General features: G+C 38.4%; 3 protein-coding genes across 6 annotated transcripts in view; 2 read left to right on the top strand and 1 right to left on the bottom strand.

The window, feature by feature from the left end:
- The first annotated feature begins 1,903 nt into the window (after nucleotides 1-1,903).
- On the top strand, nucleotides 1,904-5,462 carry cbln18 (cerebellin 18). Of its 2 annotated transcripts, none has more exons than XM_057350650.1 (5): nucleotides 1,904-2,033; nucleotides 2,602-2,729; nucleotides 2,873-3,055; nucleotides 3,147-3,278; nucleotides 4,876-5,462. In XM_057350650.1, exons 2-5 carry the CDS (start codon nucleotides 2,627-2,629, stop codon nucleotides 5,175-5,177), a joined length of 720 nt encoding a protein of 239 aa, XP_057206633.1. In that variant the 5' UTR covers nucleotides 1,904-2,033; nucleotides 2,602-2,626; the 3' UTR covers nucleotides 5,178-5,462. The 2 variants fall into 2 exon arrangements, with proteins under 2 accessions (XP_057206633.1, XP_057206634.1); XM_057350651.1 differs by having other exon boundaries at nucleotides 1,910-2,033; nucleotides 2,607-2,729.
- A 3,485-nt stretch (nucleotides 5,463-8,947) lies between these two features.
- Nucleotides 8,948-14,433, top strand: tagln (transgelin). Of its 3 annotated transcripts, XM_057350653.1 has the most exons (6): nucleotides 8,948-9,116; nucleotides 9,900-9,946; nucleotides 11,202-11,390; nucleotides 12,167-12,335; nucleotides 14,002-14,104; nucleotides 14,189-14,433. In XM_057350653.1, exons 2-6 carry the CDS (start codon nucleotides 9,935-9,937, stop codon nucleotides 14,334-14,336), a joined length of 621 nt encoding a protein of 206 aa, XP_057206636.1. In that variant the 5' UTR covers nucleotides 8,948-9,116; nucleotides 9,900-9,934; the 3' UTR covers nucleotides 14,337-14,433. The 3 variants fall into 3 exon arrangements, with proteins under 3 accessions (XP_057206636.1, XP_057206638.1, XP_057206637.1); XM_057350655.1 differs by lacking the exon at nucleotides 9,900-9,946 and having other exon boundaries at nucleotides 8,949-9,116; XM_057350654.1 differs by lacking the exon at nucleotides 9,900-9,946 and having other exon boundaries at nucleotides 8,949-9,116; nucleotides 11,199-11,390.
- A 279-nt stretch (nucleotides 14,434-14,712) lies between these two features.
- pcsk7 (proprotein convertase subtilisin/kexin type 7) overlaps nucleotides 14,713-22,024 on the bottom strand; it is a 39,571-nt gene continuing 32,259 nt past the window's right edge. Inside the window, exons 15-16 of the mRNA XM_057350659.1 lie at nucleotides 19,687-19,804; nucleotides 14,713-15,477 (exon numbers count right to left, since the gene is read on the bottom strand). Coding sequence (XP_057206642.1) covers nucleotides 15,250-15,477; nucleotides 19,687-19,804 — 346 coding nt within the window. The 3' untranslated portion in view covers nucleotides 14,713-15,249. The remainder of the gene's footprint in view (nucleotides 15,478-19,686; nucleotides 19,805-22,024) is intronic.

Below are 22,024 nucleotides of genomic sequence, written 5' to 3'. Positions count from 1 at the left end.
TACAGAAGCACAAATATTTCACTTAGATAAATCATTCGGAAATGTGTTTGAGTAAACATGACTCTATCGCAGAGTTTTTTGACCCGAGGGAGGGGTTCATACAGACCAAACCCAGCGCTTGCGGTTGACGCGTTGTTACATTTTTGGAGAGGTGCGCATCAGGCTACGGGTACGCGGCTCTGCATAGGCTACGGCGTAGGACCTACGCACGAGCATAAACTGAACTTTAGACCAGTTCTTTTCAGAATAACCTAATATTACTTCCAACTATTACATTAAAACTGTTTTTTGTTACATGCAATTTATTAACTCATCCCAAGGTTCAAATTCTTCACTCAGAAATGAAATCGGGAATCATTACAGTTTAATATTTTTACATAGTTTGACACATGCTACAACTAAGCTGTTTTAACTCAACTATTTTAAGTATATTTACAAAACTTTTTTAATTAAAGTAAAATGAATGTCCAATGCGCGTTGCAAACATGGCCGCCGAGAGGTAAGACTTCCATAAACTGACTTTGGTCAGTTTTTCATCAGATATATCTATCAAAATCTAAAGTATGTTTAGCTCATCTGTAAGACTTGCAATAGTACAACACAGTCTCACGGGAATTCGTGACATTGTCCCGAACTGTAATCTATTCATTCGTGTCCATGTACACTAATCAATGGATACCAAATTTCGTGCCAATACCTCGAACTGCCTTGAGACTGGGTTGAATAATACCATAAGGCACTGTATACAATGCCTTTGGTTTTCCTGTACAGCTGCTTTGATGCAATGCGAATTGTAAAAGCACTATAAAATAAAATTGACTTGGATGTGAAATATGTTTATGAGAATTTAAATTCATGTTTTTTACTATATATAATTTTTATATATATAAAGAAAACCTTTTCAGAAATGGACAACTTAAGTGAGATAGATGTGAATAAAATCTAGCTTTGCTTTAAAATCGACAGAAATACTACAGATGATTCAATTCAAAAGTCACTGACTGCAGCTGTAATGCGTCAGACGAGAACAGGCCCTTACGGCTGAGACTTTTTTCTCTATTTATTCATCATTGGAGTTTTGGTTCCTTGCCACCGTTGCCGTGTTGGTTTGCTCACCGGGGAGACTGCTTATCTTAGATTAACTTCTGCAATTTCCATTAACATTAATTTTTATTGGGATGGTCCTTTCTGTTTGTACATTTGAGTTTCCTCTTCTGTGTTTTCTTTTTCATGTTGCTTTGCAACAGCTTAAAAAGCGCTATATAAATAAACTTGAATTGAAATAAAATCAAATCAAGTTTGGAATCCTTTTCATTTTTAGTCACAACATTTGTGTTATTCTATAGTTTCCTTCGCTTTTAGGAGAATCACTAGTCACTTAATATCTTTTTAGGACGCTTCAGTTCTTTTCTTTGTGGCTGACACAGTTTCATGAGTTTCATTTTACACAACTTCAGTGACTCTCTCATGTTCCTTTATTACCTTGCATTTAAAAAAAGTGATTCTTTGCCGTTTTATCGCTCCCAATCTGATTTAAAATACAGTGAAACATGAGACTATGCAGCATCACTGCCTTTTTCAATACCATCTGTCTCCGGGCTACACCCGTTTCTGAGAATGAGGAAACATAATCAAGTCCTGATATATCCCTGATTTGGCAGCACTCTTCACAGATGAAAATAACAGACAAGAAACAGTCACTACAGCCATTGGTATGATAGCATCACCTGTAGTCTGTTGGGGATTTGTAACAGACAACTATTGTGGGTCGCAGAAACAAAATAACCTTTTCATGTATTCACACCAATGGGACAAATGAAACGCTCATAGGGGACAAGAAGTATGTTGTCGCGTTCTGTTTTATTTCGCTATAATCAGATGCTGTAGAGGCCGCATGGGTCATTCTATAACCATCCCCACCCACTGCATAAGGCGACAGCAGCAGGAAAGGGTGCACAGTATACTGTCTGTAGTATACCGACGGTCTTTGACTCTCTCAACCTTTCTCTTCCTGAGCTGATATCTTCATCACGGTAAGTATTCAAAACAAAAATCATGTAAAACAGTGCTTAGCATGCATTGAATTTCAAATATGCAGATTGTAGATTTGCAGAACCCATATTTGTATTCGAAAATGTGATGTATGTTTTGTCAAGGGCTTACTTTTTCACTATTTGCTCACTGGCGTAATAGTTCTATATACTGTATAGTTTTTGAAATAGTATATATATACTGTATATATTACCATGTTTTACCGTGCACAATGTTTCAGCTATACAGAAAAAAGCAGTTTCATTCAATACTTTAGGTAGTTATGCCATTATTTATTTGTTTGTATGCAACGGGGGAACTGGATATTGTGGCAAAAAAAGAAAAACTGCGTTATTCAGGAATGGTTTAAGAAGTGTATCTTGCATCAATGTGAGCGAGGAAATCTTACTTTTAGTGACCAGTGTTTCTTAAATTTGCTTTGATTAGTGACCTAAAAATTTAACAAACCCCCCCAAAATTCTAAATGTTAAGTGCCGTGTTTATATTCACTGTGGTTTAATTGAGCATTTTGGGGTCCAGACAGAAAGTACTCGTGTTGTATTTTTTCAGAACAGTTGTCTTCTGCATTGTGAGGATGAAGACTCTTACAGTAGTGCCTCTGTGTGTTTTGGTGATCCTCTGTCTGAGCTCGGGCTCAGAGGCGTCCAGCGCCCTCGATCTCCTGCGCGAAACTGCTGGTGAATCACTTTATCTTTACTTTGTTCCTTCATTTATTCATCAGAATTTTGTTTAGATCATTTGTGCTGCTGCTATTTGTGTTTCGAAAATGCATCACAAAAATGTAAAAAGTCATAAAATGGTGCATTTTTGAAAATCACAGTGAGTTGGGCGGGGGGGAGCCTGCCCTGTGGTGGATGGGACTGTGAATGTGCGTTCAGGAGACAGCAGGGGTGCTGTTGTGCAGCGAAGCCACTTTTTGACCTGGAGGAGGCCATATTCATGCGCATGGTCGGTTTGTGGGACGGACTTTCTCGCCTTAACAACCAAGTACAGGAAGTCACAGGTAGACATTACTATCGGCCACTCTTTGTTTAGCACTTTCAACCCCAATGACATGAACTATTTCTCATTTTTCTCTCTGTCCCACCCTAAAGCTGGATCTAGAATAGCCTTCACTGCTACAATGCTGCCAACGGCCAGGTGTCTCGGGCCCTTCACCAGCAACATGTCGATCTCTTACCAGTCCGTCTCCCTCAATCAAGGCAGTGGATATAATCCCGCATTGGGTGAGCTGTGTTTCCAAATTCGACCTGCCTCTGTTTCTAATGACCTTATGGCACACTCGATTCAACGAATCAACCAATAATTCATCCCATTCCATACGAAACCATCTTTCGGATCTCCTGTTTTTTTTTCTTGCAGACAGTAACACAGTAATAATTCTGCCACATGACTGGAAACAATAATGATGGCACAACGAGAATGATTGAAAGTGTCTTCACTGTCTTTATCAAAGACAGCAGGAAAATCTACAATATACTTAATCAACTACAACACAATCAACTATTTGAGCTTTGCATGTTGCTTGGGGGAAAAGCACAAGAGAACCAAGGGCTTACCACAGTAAAGGGCCATTCACACTAAGACGATAATGATCAGGGACGCACAGATATGTCAATTTCAGCCGATAAAGATAACTGATAATTATTTAACGTTGGAAGCTGATAACCGATATATTGGCCGATATACATTATCTAAACATTAATGTACATTTGCCTAAAACAAAAAGTAAAAAGGGGACAACTGCTCTTACTTTAAAACTTTGATTGCAGAAAACAAGGCAAGAAGTAGTTTTTTCATGTACCGAACTTACTCTACACTAGTTAAATATTCTTTAACATATTCTGGTATAATGTACTCCTAACCCTAATAAATAAATTATAGATGTTCTTCCAGTGCAACCCAGAAACGTGTTCCTAATGGCCACAAGTCTAACAGGTCTCAAGACAGAAAGCATTCAGACAGCAGTCGGATTTAAACTATTTGCGTTTCTTCCTATAATTTACACATTCATAATTATCTACATACTGTACCATCAACAAAGTTTGGCTAATAGCAGTAAGTGAATGATCATGACAGAAAGCCCGTTCTGTACTGGATTTGAACTAAGAGCAGTCAGCACGTAAAGGGGTTTAACCAGAGGAATTGATTTATAATTTATCTGCTACTGATAACTGTAAAAATGTATCGTCCATTACCAATTATGGACAATAATATATTGTGCATTCCTAACAATGCTAGTGATCTTTTTGGTTACAAGAAATTCTTCAAAGATAAGAAAACAGCGTAATATATACTGTAAGACACACTTTATTCACACTTGGTATAAGTCAGAATTCCTTTCAAGGCCTCCTGGACATTATAAAAGAGGACATCAGCAACAGCCGTTTGGCAGTTATTACTTATGAAAGTAATCCCAATGGTATTGCTCCTCTGTACCTTTACTATTATGGTTTTAGTGTAAACTCGGATATTATCTTGAATTAAAAACAATTTTATGTCATCGTTACAGTTGTTGTTATTGTTATCGTCAATAGTGTGTACGGCCCTTAACCATTACTATACTTTTACTATAGTAAAACCTAGGTTCATTTTCCAACGAGATGGCTGACAATACAGGAATATGCTTCGGTGCTGTTAGACACAATTTCTGTCCCACTAAATGAAGTGTTAAATGTAAAGTGTGCAGTACCTGGATGCAGGATCGGGACATCTGGGGATAGCTGTAGACCTTTTCTGACAAGACAAATTCTCATCCCTGCAGAATCAGCCTCTCACAAAAGTGCAAACACAGAGAGCTCAACCTCAACTTGATTTTTACAGGTACATTCACAGCCCCACACGCTGGTCTCTACTCTTTCTCCTTCACCGCTTATTCCAGAGTGGGCGATGCAGATCGGCTTTACCAGAAGGTGCAGCTGCTAATGAACGGCCAGGTGATCGCTTCGTCCTGGGAAGACAACCGCGAGGATTCGGAAGACTGCAGTACTCAGACTGTGCTTCTCCAGCTCCGGCGTGGCTGTCAGGTTTATGTTGAGCTGCTCTCAGGCAGACAGCTGTGTGGAGACGCCCAGGGCAACAATGCTTTCAGTGGATACCTGCTTTATCCGTCCACTGAGGAATAAGAAAGAGATCCTTAACTCAAGAATTTCTTTATTATACATACACTTGGAAAGTGCTTTTTTTGAAACTTAAGCGAACAGTCAATTCAAATCTGTTTTGTCTCTATAGTGCTTTTCACACAACTGTTGCAAAGCAGTTGAAGTCATGTAACAGAAGACACTTTTTGCATTTGAATAGATATTCTTCAGCTTTAGAAATGTGTCATTAAATCCGTACAAATGTGAACCTGGAAGTCTGTGTTTGAAACTTATTACACATAGCATGAAAACACAGCGTAGGGCTTCATGAATAAATAAAGGTATCTTCATCTTCTTGTCTCGTTTATATAAAGTCATGAGGCCGAAAAGCATTTGTTTTTTTTTTATGTCACTATAAAAACAACAACTACACGAATCAAGACAATGTGCAATGACTGACGCTTATTCAGGTGGACAAACATGAAGCACCCACCCATCGCTGAACGCTGCAGATCAGTAGCGCACTGCAAACCCTTTTTAGGTGAATATACAACTGCGTGTGCCCCTTCCAAGTACTACGATACGTACAGCAATGAAAATAGACACAGAGATAAGTGACAGTTAGTAGCTAGAGGATTAGCTATATCCATTCATACTGCATGCAAACAAAATGATGACCTGTCCGTCTTTGAAGGATCACTCTGAAACTCGACTGACGTTCAGGGAACTCAAACTATTTAAGCAAACTGATTGCTTTAAATCAAAGTAAATTAAGTTTTAAAACCACTATGTATGAATACTGTGAATGTATATGCAGTCTTATTTCTGAAATCCTTTATAAAAATGCTGGGTTCTCTCGACTAGATAAGGAGATAAAGGCCGGTTTCATAGACAAGATTTATCTTAAGCCAGGACTATGCCTTAGTTAATTTAGGCTAATTAAGTCGCTTTTATTAAAATGCCATAGAAAGATATGGATCTTGAAACAAAACAATGGCACTGATATATTTTAAGATATGCCAGGGCAAGTTATTTTCAGTTAAGACAACTCACAATTCAGTTTAGTCTGGGACTAGTCTTAAACCTTGTCTCTGAAACCAGGGCTAAGTGTTGAAATATAAGAAGACGTATTATTGTCCAGTAATGTAATCAGTGTTGGGGTAATGCTTTACAAGTAACGAGTAAAGTAATGAAATAATGCTGCACGTTCCAAGGCGATTCACTGGATCTTTCAGAGCTGCAGCTCTGTGCAGATCTGATGCGTTCCACATTTTCACAACTCTATGAATTAATTTAACCCCTTTGTGCTGTGTTCAAAACCCCACGACACTTCTTGTGTTTCCGTGTCAAAATGACCCTGCTACCGAAGATAGCTTATAAATCACTTATTATGCAATATTATCACCAAACATTGGATTCAATGTTTTGGTCAACTTGTTTTCTTTCATTTAGGACTGGTTTTGTATTTTGTTTTTTTCAAACGGATTAATTTTAGGCCTAGTTAATCTGAGTTTGGGCATCTCAGTCTTTATCATTTTGGCAATATGAAATAAAATATAACCAAAATTTGCACTGGTGTTCACAATATAGCCTACTTTAATCTAGATTAATTTGTTTAACCAGGAAGTTTGTTCTGAAATGCTTTGTGTACAAAATGGCAGAGAATCACACTTGTGGTGTTCCCGGGTTAAAATGACCCGCCTGCCAAAGAGAGCTTATAATTAACTCAATATGCTATATTATCACCAAATATTGGATTCAATCTTTTTTTCAACTTGTTTTCAATATTTGGTGATAAAATTGCATAACGTGTGTTTTATAAGATCTCGTTGGTAGGCGGGTCATTTTGACCCGGGAACACCACAAGTGTAACAAGGTGGGAGGAAAAAACACAAAAAGTACATTCTTTTGTGAGAGGTTGTTATAGTCTTTGTGCGCAAATTCACCAAATTTCAGTCCAATCGAATAACATTAACTAGTATTGTTGGGTAAAATGGTCAAAATGACCCGAACACAACATGAGGGTTAAAACTATTTGAATTGTTGAAGACTGTGCTTATGAAAATACTAGACAAAATAGGCTTAATTTCTGGCATAATCGTATGTGTTTTTGTTCATTCAAACACGAAAGAGAACATAATGGTACACTGTCTGACAGATTCGGAATGAGATTCACTGACACAGCCTTTAGCCCATGTGTACATCAGACAGGACCGCTGTCGCGTTGTGTTACGTTGCGTCCCACAGCTAGAAGCTGTCTATCTATACTGGACGTGTCAATAGGCCCTTTTCACAATGACGTCACTTAACTTCCGCCTTTTCGCAAAGCAGTGTATCATAACATCCGTCTTGCTACAAACAAGAAGAAGAAGAAGAAGAAGAACTTCCGTTTTGCCGTCATGCAGGAATTTAACAACAGTGAAAAAAACTGACAGAACACGTATTCAAATACTTATCCTAGCACCTTCGCTAACACAAAAAGAAAACAAAACAAAACACTTACCTTCATAATCAAACAGGTACTGTTCAACAAAGAATTTGTATCCTTTCTCTAGCTTTGATCTTGCCGTTAGCGAAAATTTGTCTGCAAGACGTTGTACATCATCTAGCCGTTTTTGTGGCAGATGTGCAAGGGACTTGGTAAACTCCATTCTGAAGCGCTAGCGGATTAGCGGAAGTAACTTCTTCTTCTTGAGTTTTACTGGCGGTTGGCAGACCAGTTTATAGGTGCATTACCGCCACCTTATGAACTGGAGTGTTAGCGGAAGTAACGATACACTGCTTCGCAGCAGAACGGAAGATGCGTGACGTCATGTGAAAAGGGCGTATTCAACTGTTTCAAGTTGTGCTTAAAAGGTTTAAAGGTCATTACATGAATAAGAGCATGATTAAAGAATGTTACGCTAGACAGAGGAATGACAAAAGTGTGAAAAAACGGATGCTGCGTTAATTGCGTTAAATCAAATGTTTGCAATTCTTTTTTCCGTATTCATCATCCTAAAAATTTATCACGCAAACAAATCTTGCACAATAAGGGTATCTACCGTTTATTTAATAGTCGTTTTCAAATCAAAAATGGTAAAAGTCCCGTACGAGTCCCGGGTCCCCTGTGAAGACCTCTACATCACTGTAGTCGTACACCGAACGCATTTAGTGTGGGACTGAGATTAAAAAGAAATCTATATAAGAAAAAAATGAATCATTTAAAGGCCAATAAAATTCCCAGTGTAGCAGGAGAGCATGCTTGCAGAACTGGAGATTTAAAGGCTGAATGTACACCAGGGAGCATTTTGTTCATACAAGGCCATGTTAACAGCTGCATTAAATCCTTTGGCCATCTCATCTCAAACCGTCATTACCTCTAATGTCAAATAGCTGACATACTGTCCTGATGACATATACGTGCTTTAATATTTATTTCATCTTCAGCCCTGTGCCTCTGATGATCTAAACCTATACATCACACACTTCCATTTTTGTCCTTGTCTTAACTCGCAGGCCTCTAGCCATTCCTCCTGCCCCACCGCGCATATCTTCCAGCACAGCAGGCTTTCTCACCGTTCCTCTCGAAGCTCTGCTGATGCAGTAATGTGGTATTTGGAGAATTCTGGTCCCTGACCAAACTAAAGGTTCTTGGCTCAGATCCCGTCCTCCTCCAAGCCTCTTCCCAAATAAGGCTTTGCTTTACCAGTAAAGTTGTGGGGCAGTCACTAGAAGATGTTTGGAGAGGAGGGTGGGTTCAGGAAAAGACCATGCCCTTTTATGGCTTCAGTTTCCTATTCTCGGCAGCTCTCTCTTTCTCACCGAATGCCTTTGTCTATCTCTCTGATGGTAAAGGATGCAGGATTAGGGAGGACTCTGGCGAACATAAAGCACTTGTATCTAGACGAAGGCACACACCCATATTTACACACACTCACAATACTCACAGCTCGGGAGCCCAGGTGACTGCACGGAGGACATCATTGTTTAATCATTACGAGAGTAAGTTTCACCTTTAGTGATCTTTTAGTCTTTCGATTACTAATATGCCCTTTGAATAACCTGCAGGAAACAATCTCACGAATCAGATCTGTTTGAATGTTTTTAATATTAAGTTTAAAGGGATAGTTCATCCCAAAATAAAAATTCTGTCATCATTTACTCACCCTCAGGTTGTTTCAAACCTGTAGAAATTTCTTTGAGAAAGATATTTGGAAGAATGTCAGCAATTTTCAGTTCTGGGACATCATCCACTACCATAGTAGGATCAAATGTTGTATTTTTTTGTTCTGTTGAACACAAAATTAGTTATTTTGAAGAATTAAGCAAAACAAACCTTTGACTACCATTTAAGGTTTCCTACTATGGTAGTCTATGATGTCCAGGAACTGAAAATGACTAACATTCTTCCAAATATCTTTATCTGTTTTCATGAGAACAAAGTAATTTATACAGGTGTGAAATGAGGGTGAGTAAATGATGACAGAATTTTCATTTTTGGGTGAACTATCCCTTTAAGGTCTTTTTTATTGCTAGTCATTCTCAGCTTAAATGCTGGGAGTACATGAGGTGTACTCCTTAGGTGTGATCATGTGAATCTCTGTATAGATCTCTGTATAGCAAGCATTGGTAGATATTTTGAAGAACGTTGGTAACCAACAGCATTGAACCCAAATATGTTCAGTCATACAGGTTTTGAACAAAACGGAGCAGAATAAATGATGATGGCATTTTTATTTTTGGGTGAAATGTGCAAGGTGATTGACTTTTTACTCATTCTTTAAGGTTGGAACTTCAGAGGTGCTCTACTAAACTGCAGAATGGCATCCCAGGTGATGCTTCTGCTCAGTTTGTGTGTGTGTGTGGGTGGGCTTTGCATTTGGCTGAGGAGGATCCGGTCACAAACGTCTACTGAATGTCTGACTGTCAGCTCTCAACGAATGTTCATCTAATCCTGTCAGACACAGCCTGTGTATGTAAACAGTTGATACCAAACTCTAGCAATTCTTTAGGACCACTCCCATTATTTCTAATAACAAATAAAAGAGATGTTGTACCATGAAAACGTAGCTTTCAGACCACCATGAAAAAGCAGGCTTTACATGTAACATGAATAATGAAATAGTCCAGGGTGGAATTGAAAGTTCGGAGCTCTATATCACTCAAGGATTACATGAACATGGAGAAGGCGTGTCCTCATTACCTTTTGTGTGACAGTTCAGCTCAAGTAATGATTAAGAAAATAACATTAATAGTAATAAATTTGACCATTGAGCTGAACTGTGTACACGTGGAATCATGCTTCACTGCTCAACATCTTTACTGTTCATGCTCGATTGATCAAACGGATGTTTGTGTCTATATTACACACATTATATTGTATTTTTGGGGCTTGCTTGTGGCTGCTTCTAACATCTTCATTGGCTGTTGACATTTTTTATTCTGTTTTATTACTTGTTAATATTTGTTTCTAGGAGAAGAGGATTTCACGAGACCAAGGGAGGTCGCAATCTCACGAGGAAAATGTTTGTTACTAGAGAATAATGAAATGGCACATCGTGTGCACACTGTAATGTTTTGAGCGTGACAACCACATACAGAGCGAATCCCCTAATACGACTGTTTAGCTTGCACATTAAACATTGATGAATGACGATGATAACTGCAACCTTTGGGTGTCTCGAAAAAGACACATACATTTACATTTAGTCATTTAGCAGACGCTTTTATCCAAACAGAAATGTGCCGTTACCATCGTAACCTTTAGTGTGTAATATTATAAAATCTTAGCAACTGTGTGTAATAGCAGGGCACATTTCATTCATTTGGATTGTCTTAATTTCTTTACTTTGACCAATGAATCACAAAATTTAGGGAAGCAAGCGTTTGTAACCACTGTGGCCAAAATCTAAAACGTGTCCAAAACTTACTACATTGAAGTGTCGACTGTATACCTGCATTGAGTCATTTATGATATCACGATAGCATTCTTTAATGAAGAATGATGTTTCAGGTGTTCAGACGTCTGTGCAGAAGATCATGACAAGTGAATACACAAACACATCTCCTCTCTTTTACTTCAAGAAGGCTCCAGGTATGGCAAACAAAGGTCCATCTTATGGGCTGAGCCGCCAAGTGCAGGACAAAATCGAGCAGAAGTACGACCCTGAGCTGGAGGGCCGTCTGGTGGAGTGGATTGTGGCTCAGTGCGGCTCTGAGGCGGGCAAGCCAGAGGCAGGGAAACCGGGCTTCCAGGCCTGGCTTAAAGATGGATGTGTGAGTATAACAAAGCAAAACTCTGAAAGGCGGATTTCATAAAAGCTGTTTAATGATTAGTAGACATGCCATTAGTTCAGAGTGTGAGATTATAAAGCTTGTTCTCATAGACGAAACGAATCTAGTGGGCCAGTTTTTCAGACACGGCATGTTTGAGCTGTGTTTCCATTATAAAAGCTCTTAACATGTCTTAACTAAGGCCTACACCGGACTGAATCTAAGGGCCCTATCATATCGTAATGGGAGATGACACTCTGATTGGTTTACTGCATGTTACTCCCAAAAACACACCCATGACTCATTAAGAGGACAGGGACAACCCTATTAGACCATGCGCCGGGCGTGTCCACCATTTTTCCCATCGTTAAAGGGCTGGTTCACACAAAAATGAATCTTCTGTCATCATTTACTCAAGCTCATGTAATTTCATGGTTTTCCTACTTTTCAAAATATCCCATTTTGTGTTCAGAACAAAAAAATACTATATGTTTTCCCTACTATGGTACTGGATGATGTCCCATTACTGATAATTGCTGACATTCTTCCAAATATCTCTTTTTGGGTTCATCGGGAAAAAAAAGAAGTGTATACAGGTTTGAAACAACCTAGGGGTGAGTAAACGATGACCGCAGTTTGATTCCCAGGGAGAAAACATACTGTTCAAATAAATAATCTGAATGCACTCTTAAGTGTCTGTCAAATGCATGTTGTCTGCGCGTACAGTATATCATTCAGAATGATGTTAAAAAGTGTAACCCTTGTGTATGTGCTGTCAGATTTTGTGCGAGCTCATCAACAGTCTGTGTAAGGACAAGCCGGTGAAGAAGATCCAGAGCTCCAGTATGGCTTTCAAACAGATGGAGCAGGTGTCTCAGTTCCTCAATGCTGCTGAGCAGTACGGCGTCATTAAAACAGACATGTTCCAGACCGTCGATCTGTGGGAGGGTGTGTATGCAAACAAACAAACCGCAAAATAGTCTGTAAACCCGAATGTTCAAAGAAATTAAACAGTTTAAGTAGTGTAAACTTAATTTTATTTCAAAAAAATTCCTAACTTAAATGTTTTGAGTTCCTGTAACTAATTCTTACTTTTGAGTTAGTTTAACTTAATTTCAACAAGTTAATTCAAGACGATTTGTTGAGAATGAAATTCAGTTTCCAGCATGCTTTGCGTGAGACTGCATTAGGGAAGTAAATTTTAAAATGAAGTGTTATTTTACGAGTTTTTATAAAGGAAAAAGCCTTGTTAATGATGAATGTTCATTTATCTTGGATATTTAGAAGAGTTTGTTGTATTTTTGACTTTTAAGGTTACCATTGTTCAGAAGAGTGGTGCTTATGCTTAGGTTGTGGGAGGTGCAATAGCAGTCGTGTGTGTTGCATCACTCTCTGTGAAGGCTGTTTGTTAATTGTTGATGCAGCTGAACTGTTTAGGTTGTCTTAAGACCTTTCATTTATTTAGCTGTAAATAAAAAAAGTTACTTTGCTAAATGTTCAAAATTAAAAGGAGTCAACAACAGTACAACAAACTCAAAACTGACTGGTTTTGCTTACTTAAAATTGTTCAAAATTAAAAGGAGTCAACAACAGTACAACAAACTCAAAACTTACTAGTTTTGCTTACCTAAAATTGTTCAAAATTAAAAGGAGTCAACAACAGTACAACAAACTCAAAACTTATCACAATCCACAAACATTAGATGTCTTTGCCCCTTCAAATTTCCCCTTGGACCCTGTTGTTTTGACTTCTTCTACCTTGAAATGTTTGTAATTTCGTACAATGCAACTTTACGGTAACGAAAACAACAATGACAATGTCAGATTCCATGATGTCTTAATACAAAAACCCCAATTGTTGTTTAATCAACTTTTTTTTCTGATTGCCGTCCATATTTGCAGGGCTTTGCGTAGAAATTTTGGTTGCACTTTATTTTACAGCACGTGTACCTATAGTGTACTTACAGTGTACTCACCTAAGAAAGTACTGGGTAATTTAAAGTAACTACATGGAATAAGGTTAGGTTTAGGGGTAGGTTCAGGTTTAGTACCTAGTTATCACCCAGTATGTACATGGGAAACAGGACTGTAAAATAAAGTGATACAGAAATGTTGTATTCTTAAGTCCAGTGTTACTGCGACATTACACTAGATGGAGTACAATTATTTCTCTTCTGTTCATAATATAAATCATTTCTGTTCAAAGCATCCAAAGAAAAGTTTTTCTTGCAGTCTTTCAACGCACGACCAAGTCAAGCTTAATATTTGAACCTTGTTCAATTAAGAAAATACTTGGGAACTTTTTATACAGACTGTATTCTTACAATAGTAAGTTGCCAGGCTAAGAATAAGCATGTATGGATTTCACTAGCTAGCTCTAAAATTGTTCTTGTATCATTTCATACATGTACAGGTATACCATATTTAGGTATACACCTGTCCAGGGTCTCTGCCTTAAATTAAAATAATGTTTCAACGTAATGGGTTGTTGGTGCAACCCACCTTATGTCATGTTTTACTAAGCAGACACGTCATATGAACTATTTATTTTACATTTTTTTTAACCAACATTCGGACAAACGGCGAGTAACATTTTTGAATAATTATTTGCCAGGAAAGGACTTGGCCGCCGTGCAGAGAACACTCATGGCTCTGGGCAGCATCGCAGTAACGAAAGATGAAGGCACCTTCCGCGGTGATCCCAACTGGTTCTTCAAGTGAGTAGAGCAGTTGCCACACTTCTGTGAGATGACATGACAGTGTGCATCGTTTTATTTTATTGACCCTGTGCTTTTCTGCAGGAAAGCTCAGGAGAACCGTAGAGACTTCACTGAAGACCAGATAAAAGAAGGGAAAAACGTCATAGGTCTGCAAATGGGATCCAATAAAGGGGCGTCTCAGTCTGGCATGACAGGCTATGGTAGACCTCGACAAATCATGAACCCATGAATCTCCACATTCTGACCTTCAGCCCTGACCATTCAGTCCAAATATCATAATGGCAGTGTAATAAATGATTGACAAGGACAATGTGATACTAAAACAAGCTTTCGTGTCTACTGTCCATGTATGAGTCAAACTAATCAATAAGAAATTCATTTGTTGTGTGGGATTGGAATTTGTTGTTTAAAAAATAACCCAAATATCAGATCAAGAGTGTTTTTCATACAACAGTAATATCAGGTTTTTGGACAAATATTAGCCAGGTAATGCATGGATTTTGCTCCGCTAAAGAAAATCAATAACACCACGTGCAAGGACCTGTGTAAAGACTCTTCTGTTTTGTAGAGAACAGCATGAAGGTTTGGAATAATGAGTAGATAAAGATTTTCTTGTTTTTTTTTATTCAAATCACATTCAATAAATTCCCTTTAGATCAATTTCATGGATTGATCAGAACACTGCACCTCAATAAAAACAGCCTAGTACCAGTTAAACGTCTATAGTTAAACAGACCTCGGTTTTAAACAATCTCTTTCAGATTTTTAAAATTCAAGTGTTGGAGGCATTTATACCCAAAACCGACCCAAAAGTGACACAGTCAATGTATCACAATCGAAGGAAAAATCTGTAACGGTATATTAAATTTACACTCACTCATACAGCACCCACACACCACACAAGAATCTCTCACACGCACATGCGCACACATTCTGATCAAAAGATCCGACTGTCCAAGTTTATTTGCACTAGCTGTCTTAAATACTGTAAATCAGGCACACGTAGACCATATCAGCAAAAACAAATAAGACAACCCAAAACAGAGCATTTGCTTGCATGCTCAAATGAAAGCAAAGTGCAAACAGAAATAACCTCAAAGAAAAGTGAGAAGAACAGAAGATGCAGAAGATGTTCCTGAGTGTTATGTCTTCTCATCTCCTGCTATGAGAGGAACTTTAGACTCCATATCCATCTCAGGCTGAATTTCCACCACTTCACTGTCCTCCAGGCCTGAAGAACGAGCTTGCGGTCCTCCGTTTCTGCCCCTCACGGCCGCTCTACATCCACGCCAGTCCACATGGGTTAGGATCACTTCGAGAGTGTAATACAGCGACCAGAAGAGAGCAAAACAGCCCAGAAGAAGCAGTGACTGCAAATCAAAAAACAGCAAGTTTCTGTTATTTCATGTAATTTTCATGTGAACGAATGATTTATGTGACATGAGCGATTCGAATCAAAGACCCACAAACCAATTCCGGAAGAAAACCCTTTCAAACATCCACTTTGTTGTGCTCTACGTGAAGCCACTGGTATAGCTGGTGTCATAATGTTTCAAATCTCTTGCTCTTATTTTTGTTACTTCAAGCCTTAAATTGTTTGTTAGATTAATTATCTTACCCCCTTTTTTATTCGATCTCAAGGTTCTTAATAACGTCATGAGACCTATCATCACTTCGTCTCTGCCTGCTTTTTTGAAACCATGGCTTTAGTACAGTTACCGTAGCATAGTAACTTCAAATATACTATACGTAAAAAACGAAAAATGTATGACCATGTAAGCCAGATTCGATTGTCTCTTCACTGGATTCCTGCAAATAACTTATAAAGCATTAAATGGTTTAGCCCCTATAGTCAGATTTCCATCCATTACGCACACTGCGATCACTAAACTCTGTTCTGTTACTAGTTCCCAGAAAAGCAAAGTCTTCCAAAGGTGGTCGATCCTTTTCGTACTTTGCTCCTAAACTCTGAAATAGCCTCCCCAGCCATGTTCGAGATTCAGACACACTCGAGACTAAAGACTCACCTCTTTACTCAAGCACTCGCCTAATCTACAGCCTAAACAAATGTATGCTGCTATAAAGTTAATTTAGTCAGAACTGAACTGTGTAACTTTCGTACACTTTTTGCGAGCATCCTTGTTTTCAGATCTCGTCCTCGGATTCCTGAGGACACCAGAGGCTGTTAGACCCAGCTCCGGTTTTGGGCTGATGCTCATCCCAGTTCAACAAGATGCTCGGCCTTGTGCCAACTGACAGACTGGGAGAGACTTGATCATCTTTTCACACACCTGGCGGCTCGTCTCCGTAGAAGCTCACAGCTTACAAGCAGTATTCATCCTCTCTCCAGTCGCAGCAGTGTTATTTTAATGTGCCAGAGGAGAACTGGCCCTCCCAGCTGAACTTTAATTATGCATTCAACCATAATTAACATATTAATTTCTTTTTGCATGTTATGAAATTACTGCTAATGTTTTAAACTTCCTGTACTGAAAATAAATGCATTTTATTAACCATTTTTACTAACATTGTGAAGATTCTTCGTACATAATAAAACAATAAACAGCCCAGTGTCAGTAACAGTAATATTATTAATCAAGACGACTAATATAATGCAAATAATAAGCACATCATAATATAATCCAGTGAAAGTAACCATGATATTGAGGATGATTAGTGATTTTGTGTCAATACTATGAATACTGTAATATTGCTTTTTAACAATTGACAGCTTTTGGTTTTCATTCAGTACAGTAAGCAAAGAAGAATTGTGCAAAATGATTAAATCATCTAAATCGACAACATGTCTGCTAGATCCTATACTGACTAGTGAACTAAATGAAAATCAAAAGAAATCACAGACAAATTAATAATATGAAGAACAGGATCTCTGTTATTAGGAAGTGTAAAGGTGAAAAGGTAGTATTCTCGCAGGCATGTTCCTTCTTAGAAGAAAATAGCATCTGTGAAAAATTCCAGTCAGGTTTTAGACAATATCATAACACAGAGACTACTCTCCTAAAAGCAATTTAATAATTCCTAACTCTTGATGAATGTTCCATAAAGCCTTTATCGTCAGCTAAGAATTTGGGTGTAATATTTGATAGTAATCTGTCTTTTGTAAGCCACGTCTCCAGCATTTGTAAAACTGGTTTTATCACTGTAAAAATACATCCAAACTATGCCACTTCCTGTAAATGGCAGATACAGAAAAGCTGATTCATGTTTTCATGACATTAAGATTAGACTATTGCCATGCCTTACTGAGTGGTTGTCCTGCAGGCCTGATATAAAAACTTCTGTTGGTCCAATGTGCAGCAGCCAGAGTTCTTACAAGAACAAAAAAAGTATGACCACATCCACCAAGTCTGTCAACACTACCCTGGTTGCCAATTAAGCATGGTATACACTTTCAAATTTTGGCAAGCACAAACGTTTTTATATGCCAATGTTAACTTATTCGCTAACGCGAGCTGCTGCATAATGTGATACTTTGTTGAAATGCAACAAAGTAGAAACCAGCCCTGTCCTGTACCAATTAGAGATGTGATGAAGTGAGTTGTACTGTACATTAAAAGATAAACTGAAATGTTTTTAATATTTCGTTGACTAAAAATTATGGTTATGACTAAAATATGACTAAAACTAAATTGCATTTTCGTCAAAAGACTATGACTAAAACAATCAAAATTCGCTGTCAAAATGAACACTGCTCCTATCGCATGACAGTCCTTCACGTTCACTGCGGCCTCAGCATTATGGCCAGTTGGTGTTGGTAATACCTAGACTTTCAAAATCAAGTGTGGGAGGCAGGTCTTCTTCCTACCAAGTGCCTACACTTTGGAATTTTCTTCTTTGTAATGTACGAGAGGCAGACACACAGTCAGTTTAATAAAGCAATAAGCCCCAAGAAGCAGTGGGTTACAGTGCATTTTATAAAACGGTTATTCCATATGCGTAGCAAGGTTTCATAAAATAAAATAAAGTAAATAAAATTATATTAAGGCTATGTAATGCGGTCAGCAGTTATAAATCGGGGTATTTTATAACGGCTTAGAACTCAGCTCAGCCAATCAGAATCAAGGACCAGAACTGACCGTTTTATAAATCTAAATTAAAACTCTTTTTTAACATTGCCAATACCTAACTCTCCTGCACCACATTCCAAATTCCTTGCAGGATTTTTAGGCTGCAATATTTAGATCAACCGGAACCAGATTCGCTTAATAGGACTAGGTGTTATAATTGAATTGACAATCCAAATACAGTTTCACTGAAGTATCATCAACATTGTATTGAGGAAAATAGCAATAGTACTATGTATTATAATACAATGTATATTGTGTCATTTATTTATTAAATTTGACATTTTATTCATTTTTTCTTTACTACAGTAACCACTGGCTAATTGCCTGTTAAGCTGCTTTGCAACAATGCAATAGTCTAAGGCTCTATATAAGTAAAAACACCTCATTCACTGCTCCCTTGACTCGTGGTGTTCCTCAGGGTTCCATTCTAGCTCAGACTCTTTTCATGTTATATATATATTGCCTCTGGGTTCAGATTTTCAGAAATATGGAATCTCTTAACACTTGCCGATGACGTTAAGTTGTATCTTCCTCTTAAATCTAATGACAAAAATCAAACCAGAGCTCTGTATGCATGTATTCAGCAATTGAAATCATGGCTAACACATAATTTCCTGACCTTAAATTCTGTTCGGACTTCTGCTTTTAATCATTGGACAATCATTACCTTGGTTATTTAACAAAATGGGTAAACCCTTGTGGTAAAAGCTTAGGTTTTTGTTTTGACACTGGTCTTGATTTTGCTAAGCAGATAAATGGAGTGGTTAAATCATGTTTTCCATCTCCATCGCCTGGCTAAAGTTTTCTATCGAGGGAAAACGTTGATATAGTCATTCGTGCTTTTGTCACTTACTGGTTAGATTATCGCAATTCCCTTTTTTTAAGGGATAAATCAGACGTCCATGGAGCGTTTACAATTGGTTCAAAATGCAGCAGCCAGGCTTTTGACCAGCACATGTCAATTTCAGCACATTTCTCATCTGATCTCTTCAGTGGTTACCGGTAAAACTAAGAGTGGACTTTAAAATACTTATCTTGGTTTATAAATCGTTACATAATCTCGCACCTGTTTATCTCTTCGAGTTGCAACCGCTTAGGTTCATCCACAAAAATGCTATCCGCCCCTAGGTCTAGACTGAAACGTGGTGATCAAGCTTTTGCCATTGCCGGCCCAACGTTATGGAACAACCCTCCTGTAGCCAGGAGGCTGTTATGTTCCCTTAAATTATTATGGTTGCTTAAATTACTGAAGCTACCCATACACTCTTAAAAAGGATGTGTTAATATTAACACATTGTTCTACTCAATAAAAACGGTCACCTACATCTCCGAAGGCCTGGGGGTGAGTGAATAAACAGCTCATTTTATTTCTGGGGTGAACTGTCACCTTAAATTATTGTTTTAACACAACCGTACACAAACAAAACCATTTTCTCTCTAGACACAAAGCGTGTGTTAATGTGTGAGTGTTTGTTTTCCAGGGGCACGTACCTTAAGACTGTTTGAGGTAAATGGACTCACAATCTCAGCTGGTACATCTATGCCAGGTGGGCAGGGAAGAGCAAAACCGCTGTTCAGATACTGTCCACTCATAGCATCTTCCACAACTCTGTCAAATGAAGAATACAAGTTTAGCCTCTGTGCATTGCTCAAAACACCTACTGTACTAGTAAGTGAATGTGCTGAAAAATCCATTAGTGACCAACTGCACACACTGTACACAATGCCTACAGTAGTATTTAGTCAAAAAAACAACCTTTCCGTTTTATAAGCGTAAGGATCTGCTTAAAAGAGACCTTAGGTAAGTAAATGCAATATTCATTTCTTCAAAACATTTTGAAAGTCATTTAAATCATGTAGACTTCATGTCAATAAAGGTATAAAGGGCTCGACATACTACATTCGAAAAAGAAAAACGACGGTCTGTGACCTGATTTCATTCAAAATCTGGTCCAAACGACAATTCGTTTCACTAGTTCACCGCAGCAAACCAAACAGAACTCTCCACGAAAGTTCATGTTGGCTGGTAAACATCCTCGAGCCACCATTGGTCCATGGCCATTACGTAATAGGTGTTATGTAGCGCCGCCTGGTCTGTGGGAAATAACGCATCATTTTATTTGTATACGTCATGTAAACCCCGCCTCCAGAAACAAAGGGGTGTTGGATTGTTCGAAAACACTATACCGTCTCTCAACGTTTTTCGAGCTTCGTTTTACCCCCAAACGCAGAACGAAAGTGAAATTCGCCTGGACTATGCCGAGCCCTTAAAGGTCTGCTCACACAGACGGTACTTTGGGTTAAGATCTAGAAGAAGGCTACGCTACACGAGCATCGTCAATAAAGTCTTTAACCAAGTCCACAAGTACTTGGTCCTTCTTTCTTTTATGTACTAGAAGCATTCACCCAACTGCTCGACCAAATTCATGAAAATCCAAAATTTACGATGTCTAAGAACAAAGAGTTCACTGTTGGAGGCCTCTAGGAACACTTGCTTGCAGTGTTAATTTTGTTGATGAAAACTATGCCAAAAACTATCGTTAACAACATGTTTATACTGATGAATACAATACGAAAACTAAATAAAAATGAATTCATGATAACGAAAACTGTAACAAAAAACACTGACATTTTCGTCAACCAATAAAAACGAGGTAAAAATATTCTTATCCCACCCGGCATGTGCTACTTATCTCCTTGAAACGGTAGAAGTCTCTGGGAGAATGCGAAGCACATACGTATCAAGGCTATTCTACATTTGAGTTAGTCTCCATGCGGTTTTCAAAGCGTCTTATATTCCTTCACAATCGCTGGTGTTACGTTCCACGTGGGTGGGTGCATATTGTTTTTTTATTCTCTTCCGCTCTCTCTCGGCTCTTGTGCTTGTGTCTAGGTTCGTATTTATTGGCTGGCTCAACTGTCACTCATAGTTATGACGGCATGACGTTTGGCCAATCCGCTGATGCGCTGGAGGGATTTAAAGGCCATTTGTAGTCTGCATCGAGAAGTTCAGCCGGCGTATTGTTTCTTAGAGCGGGTCTGCAGTCATGTGGTCGCTGTTTATGTTTGTGTCTATGAAACACCTGTGAGGTGTTTCATTTGTACTGGTCTCATTGATCTTAGAATCGTGATGCCTCGAGAGACTGTCTATTTGTGTGCTAATTGCAAATTTGTGATACGCTGTATACAAGCATGTGCTAACTCTGGGTTCTGACCGAGACGAGTTTTGATGCCATGGAAGTGTGTCGCCAGGGTCTGTGAGTTATGTGAATTTGGGCACCTCCTCATTTTTGAATCTTTGTATCTTTATTTAAAATAGTTACTTTATTTGTTAGTATAATCTTTTGAGTGGCTTGCCTCCCCTTGTATGTTTGTTTACTCAATTAAGTGTAGTTAAGTTGGGCGTCGTGATGCGCTGAAGATTTCGGTTTTGTTTCTGAATTTTCTTTTGTTCGCGAGTTCAGAGGGATGGGGGTTTAGTTAACTACTGTTTTCTTTTTATTGATTTCTTTGTTTTGGCAGCACTCTTATTTATTAGTATTCACATGCCACAATAAACAACAAACTTTGTGGTGTACTCCTGTTTCAGTGTCTTTTGTATCACGCATCTCAGCTGTCTTATTTAAATGTTACTGATCATCCCAATTAACATCAGGTTTAAATCAGGCACGTAACAGCTGGTAATACACAATAAACTTGAAGCACGACTGCAGGCGAGTTACCCTGAAACATATCTCAAAGGCAAGCACAAACGATTTTATTTGCCAATGTTGACTTATCCGTTAACGCAAACTGTGCATAACGCGAACAGCAACATAAGACAAAAAAC

This window comes from Triplophysa rosa, linkage group LG14 (genome assembly GCF_024868665.1).
Source record: "Triplophysa rosa linkage group LG14, Trosa_1v2, whole genome shotgun sequence".
Classification (NCBI taxonomy): Eukaryota; Metazoa; Chordata; class Actinopteri; order Cypriniformes; family Nemacheilidae; genus Triplophysa; species Triplophysa rosa.
This window is presented reverse-complemented; position numbering and strand designations above follow the sequence as displayed.